The following is a 5,883-nucleotide window of genomic DNA, read 5'->3' on the forward strand; positions in this document are numbered from 1 at the left end:
CCGAGTGGCTAGGCTCGGGGTGCCTTCCCCCGACCACGGTCGGGCCGCTGACCGTCGGCAGTAGTTTGGCAGTCGCTGTTCTAGGTCAGCGATTCCCAAACCGCTACCCTGGGTAGAGTGACTACTGGGCGGTAAGGGGATGCCACCCCGGACCGGGTAGCTCGATAGGCTCGAAGGCAGAGTCCCCGCTGTGAGCATGGGACTACTTTTGTTGACCTAACATGAATTCCTTTCATTGTTCTGAGATTGAGACCTGTTAAAATAACTGAAGTTATAAAGATATGACACAATTAAATTTAAATGAGATAAATCAATTTCGTGATATAATTTTAGAAATATGGAAAAAAATTTCATAAAAATCGGGTAATATTTTCACTAAATTTGTCCAAGAAAATACATTACTGGACCACTTTGCAGCGTAATAAAAGTGCAATAACTTTTGAAGTTATTAACCGATTTCTTTCAATTTTTTTTTTCGAAATCTCTAGGTCTAGTGAAAATTAATAAAATTAGATTATAATTTCTCACATATTACTGGACAAGATGGTGGCAATATCCTTATCTCGTCCTAATATTGTAGGACTCATTCTGTTCCTTAAATAAATATCTGCAAATTTCTTTGGTATGTTTTTATTTTAAAAAATGTATTCATGAATTATGGAATTGCAGGGTGACTAGCGACCTGAGATATTGGAAATTTACGGGGAAGTTTTAAGCACTTTGAAAAGTTCGGAAAATGCCGGGAATTCATGAAAAGATTCGGGTAATCTGTGTTCATCAATTTTGATTTATTTCCTAAATATCTAGAAAAGATGTAATTCTAGTATTTATGGAGTGAAATGAGGGAGTTAAATTTCGCATTCGGGTCCTGATTCCAACGCCCTCAAACCATTAAGTTTGAAATTTCTAACTTTTATAAATTTAACAGTTGAAAGATTTCTGATAAGAAAATACAAATCTATTCTATTATTCTCAATGTTCGAAATTGAAGAAAGAACCAATAAAATTCTAAATAAAGAAAATTATATAATTTTGAAGCAATTTTAGGTTAGAAACATTAAAAATTAAACGATTACAAATTTTGTTTAAAAACAAATAGTTTTTATACAAAAAGTTAGATTATTTTGTTATGTCGTTTAATTTTGTTGAAATGATTAATTGTTAAATTTTCATGTACAAATTAAAATTCAAATATTTCACTTACAAATTAAGAATTAACAAAAATGAAACAACTAAAATTTAAACTCGCAAAGTTTAAATTTAGCACTCTGAAATTTTACCAATTTAAGGCTTTTTTCAACAGTTTAATTTAAAATTGTTTAATTTTTATTATTAGATATAATTTGCTAATTTTAAATAAACAGTCAACTTTTGCATTTAATTATGAATCTATTAATTTGAAGTTATTTAAAAATTGAAAATAGTTTATAGACTTTTAATGGGGCGTTTACAATTGTTTACCCACTGAGGCTTTCGAATTGAAACAATTTAATTTTTAACGTTAAAATCTGTAAACTGTTAAATTTTTAAGAAATTCAGAAACCAAGGAAAAATCACCGTAATTTAGAAATCTTATATGCCTTCAAACGTTCATCTTGCATCGTTTAAAATTTTTGTTCATATACGTTATAAATGCCTTATTTTTCTGATACAAGTGCTGCTTTAAATTTTCATTTCAAGCTATTTTCTTTAAAACTTATCCTAAACCTGTCCTCTTGGTAAAATCATACCGATTGTAATAAAAGAATACTCAATTTTATAAACTTGTTTAGTATTGTTTAGTGTTTTTATTCATACCTAATACTGAAGAGCGAAATTGAGACGCATGTACATATCAGAAAAGAAAATCGGGAAAAACGTTAAATCCTGTCTGAGAAATCTGGGAATTCGCTGGAAATTTCAAAACAAAATTTTGCTAGACATCATACTGCTCTTGTTGTTTTTATAAACAGTATATTTCTTAAATACATTTTTCAAATAAAATCGTACTGAATAAATTTGTAGAGATTCTTTCAAGGAATAAAATGAGCCCTAAAAAATTAGGACGAAATAAGAATTGCTACTTTTACATAAAGAGATGATGAATAAATATTGTAAAATAGGCAATTTTTACCTGAAATATTTTTTTGAAGAGTTCAACTTCCGTTCCCGTCCAAAATTATTTACAATTAACAACAGTATTTTATATAAATTGCTATTTTTGGTTTTAAAGAATCAATCATTAAAATTTTTGATATATGCATCTACTTTAAAAATGTATTTACCATTCGCTGATGCTAATTTTTGTTTGTGTTGATTTATCAGTAAGCTGTTTTTTATTTGGTTTCTATGGAAGCAACAAGATTTTTGTCAGAGAAAATGTTGTCCTTTCAAAAAATCAACGTCTCGGTTTTGATAATGTCAGTTTATCAATAGTTTATTGATGATAAACTGTTATGTGCGCTGTTATGAATGAATATTTTCCGAAATTTTTATTGTAATTTTATATAAGATAAGTGTGATTTTTCTTTATTGGAGGGCTGATGACTCATGAAGCATTATTTCTTGAATGTTACAGGATCTGCGTCAATCGAGCAGAAAAACGGAAATGGCAACGCCAAGGGTAACAAGACGAACAATAATGGGGCCGAGGTTAATAGAAACGAGGACCAAAATGGTTCTGTCGACAAATCGCAGGCAAAGAAGAAGCCAGGAACACCTGGAAGTGGTCCTTTGCTGCAACAGGCGTAAGTTCACCCACATTTCACACAGCCTTTGTAAAGTAATTAGTGTACATTTTCAGAAGCAGATTATACTTACTAGGGTTGGTAAATCGCAGTGAAAAGTCGACTTTCGACTTTTCGATCGAATTCTTACGCGTCAACTTTCAGAGTCGATTAATCGATAAAAAAAAGTCGACTTTTTTGCCAAAATTGAATTTAATTCATTTAAAACTACTTGCTTTTAACACAATTCACTTAAAATTATTTTAACCCACTCTGAATAAAAAAAGGAAATAAATAGAGACATTTATAAAATATTTGTGAATAAACATATTATTGAAATCAATGTTTTGATACATTTCATCAATTTAAATAGTCATTTGAATTATTTTTCAACAAAATATTTTCCATGTAAGCCACGTAAGAAGAGAAGTTGGCTGAGGTGCTTTCCGGAAATGCGTGTATGCAGTTGATTAGCTACCAGTCCTGCATGGGGAAATAGCCTCTCAGAAGGAACCGATGTAGCAAGTATTGGCAAAAATCTCATTGCCACCTTGTAGACATATGGGTACACCCCTTCATAGAGTTCCACACGGCCAACAGATTTGGATTATCTTTCCGACTCACCATTGGCCTATTTAAATACTGCCGCAATTCTACCGGCAGTCCATCTCACAGACTGATCAAAGTATGACAAGAGATCGTTGTCGGGATCAACATCCTCCTCAGGTTGCTGCAGGTTTCATATCATTGCTCTGATGTCAGCAGTAACTTGATTTTCAACCAATTCGGCTGTAAAAAATAGCCCACATTAATATGGATAATACACCCAGAAAAAAGTTCTTCTTAAATTAAAGAAAACTTTGTTTTCATTAGGATTTTTGATTCAACATAAAAAAGTATTTTTATATCAAAAGAAAATTTACTTGATTTTAATAAATGACGTCACGCAGTTTCTTTCATTTAAAGAAATTATTTTCTCAAATGATTTGTATGATTTAAAACAAAATTCTTTTGATTCAAAAAAGTTACTAGAAACAATGAAAGAAATAATTACTTTAGAGTCATTAATTTGAATGAAGCAAATTATTTCTTTAAATCAAAGAAATATTTTCTGAATCCACACTGCTAATGCGCCACACGATTGCGCAAATCATCGGTTTGAAGCAACCAAATATTTATTTGATTTAAAGAAATTTTTCATTTGAAGCAATCAAATATTTGTTTAATTTTAAGAAATCTTTGGTGTAATGCAACGAAATATTTCTTCGATTTAAATATTGAAGAATTTTTCGGGAGAGGTTTGCTTGTCTTAGAATGAGAAATGAAGAAAGCTGGTACCTTACCTACGTAATTTACTGCATTTGCTTGTGACTCTGGGATACCGGGCGACCTCTCAGAGTACGCAGCCTGATCCTTGCATGCGGGGCTCTACAAGGATGGACGAACCCCTTTCCCTAGCTTCTCGTGGGAACAACAATGACAACACCAAACATAGTTGTAGTAAGTGCGGTTCAAAACAACAGAACGCGCAGGGCTCTCGACAATGGGTCGGCCAACAATGCCGACCAATCTAGAGCTGGGGAGCCAATGAAAATGGATTCAATGCGATGGATCAGCGGGATCTCGCGACCTTTGGGTGGACGGAGCAACTGAATCACGACTTGCTAGAGTGCTACAATGCGAGTGTGGCCCGTGAACGGGGTTACATGGCACGGCTGTATGCTCTGTGGTGCGAGAAACACCTGGAGCTATCGCACTTTTCGCAGCAACTTCTGCGAAACCATGCTGAACTACTCCGTAAAAGGGGCTATGTAAGCGGAATGCCTACTCTACCACAGCTAGAACAAGCCGGCAACAAAGAAAGAGAGGCGACACTAAGGCCAACCGCGGGCAGGCATCCTATAGATGAAGAGCGATGCTTTACGACCCGTAGAAACATCAACACCAAGGTTTCTCTCAAGCCTAAAGATCTGGCTGAAATGGATGACGAGCTTCGTGGACATTTTTCCGGTGAATCCGACCTCTGGGCTATCATAACCACCTATCTCACGGTTGTGAGACGTGGTTGTGGCTGAAATTTTACCGCGATTTCGCTGGAAGCGGGTGCAATTTTTCAGATTAGCACCCGCTCCCGGCGAAATCCTGCGGTATATATATATACTTACAGCTTTCATGGCAGTAACCAATTGGATGCATTTGCTAAGAGTCACTATTTTCTCAGATGATACTGCCATCGTGATTTGCCATAGCGGCTTTAGAAGATCTCTCACTTCTGCAACATCTCCTAATATGAATTCCATCTAGTATGAACTTCTTGAATTAATTTAAGGCACTCATGGGCAAGTTTTCCTGCTTCTTTTTGAAAATTTTCCGACTCTGAAATAGCAATTTCACTTTTTCGAATAAACCGGAGCTTGTAAAGCCCCCACTTCACTACAACATCTTAGTTAGGTTAACAATTATATTTTTGCTGAATTATCAATAATATCACCAATGGAAAATTCAATAATTAAAAAAAAATATTTTTTTTAACTGTGTGTCCGGTGCGTCTACTGGGCCTGGGCCCAGAGCAACATTTTCGCTTCAAGTTGTTTCAATTTTCTGCCTTTTTTTGTGTGCTTCACTTCAATTTTATGAACAACTCGCAGGTGGTTGACGAGCGTTATCGTACTTTTCTTGCAGGAAAGTTCTTTCTTGCGCTCACTACACCGTACTTTCAATCCGTCCCTTATTTTCGTGAAGTAAATCCACACGGGACTAGGATCAATGTCTGAGCTACTATTCAGTAAAAACTACACGCACACAGTAAAATGACAATATAAAAATATATATCTGTCGGCAATTAGAGATCAAGTGACTTAAAGGTCTCAAGTAGTCTCTTTTATCTTATTCCGCTGTGAGTTAGTGCGCCAATTAGCCAAAGAAAACCCCTTACTCTTTTATCAATGGCCAGTGGCCGTAAGTCATGTCCCACTTAGAAAACAGAGACCAATGATAAGTCGATGCGGGATAACATAATGCAGTGGGCCGTGATTATTATGGATATATCGATATCTGGTTGTCGAATAGTTTTTTAAAACAGTCTTAAATTTGAAATAAAGTACTCTCCTTTAATGAGATTACCTACTAAATCTGACCGCATTTCAGAACTAATTTTGAAGATTGAGTTTACAATTGA

General features: G+C 34.7%; 1 protein-coding gene across 2 annotated transcripts in view; it reads left to right on the top strand.

The window, feature by feature from the left end:
- Window positions 1–5,883, top strand: part of LOC117179742 — a 391,922-nt gene that overhangs the window by 359,221 nt on the left and 26,818 nt on the right. For both annotated transcript variants that reach the window (XM_033371802.1, XM_033371803.1), the window contains one exon: window positions 2,558–2,726. In XM_033371802.1, the coding sequence (XP_033227693.1) occupies window positions 2,558–2,726 (169 nt within the window). The remainder of the gene's footprint in view (window positions 1–2,557; window positions 2,727–5,883) is intronic.

This window comes from Belonocnema kinseyi, chromosome 9 (genome assembly GCF_010883055.1).
Source record: "Belonocnema kinseyi isolate 2016_QV_RU_SX_M_011 chromosome 9, B_treatae_v1, whole genome shotgun sequence".
In the NCBI taxonomy this organism is placed as follows: domain Eukaryota; kingdom Metazoa; phylum Arthropoda; class Insecta; order Hymenoptera; family Cynipidae; genus Belonocnema; species Belonocnema kinseyi.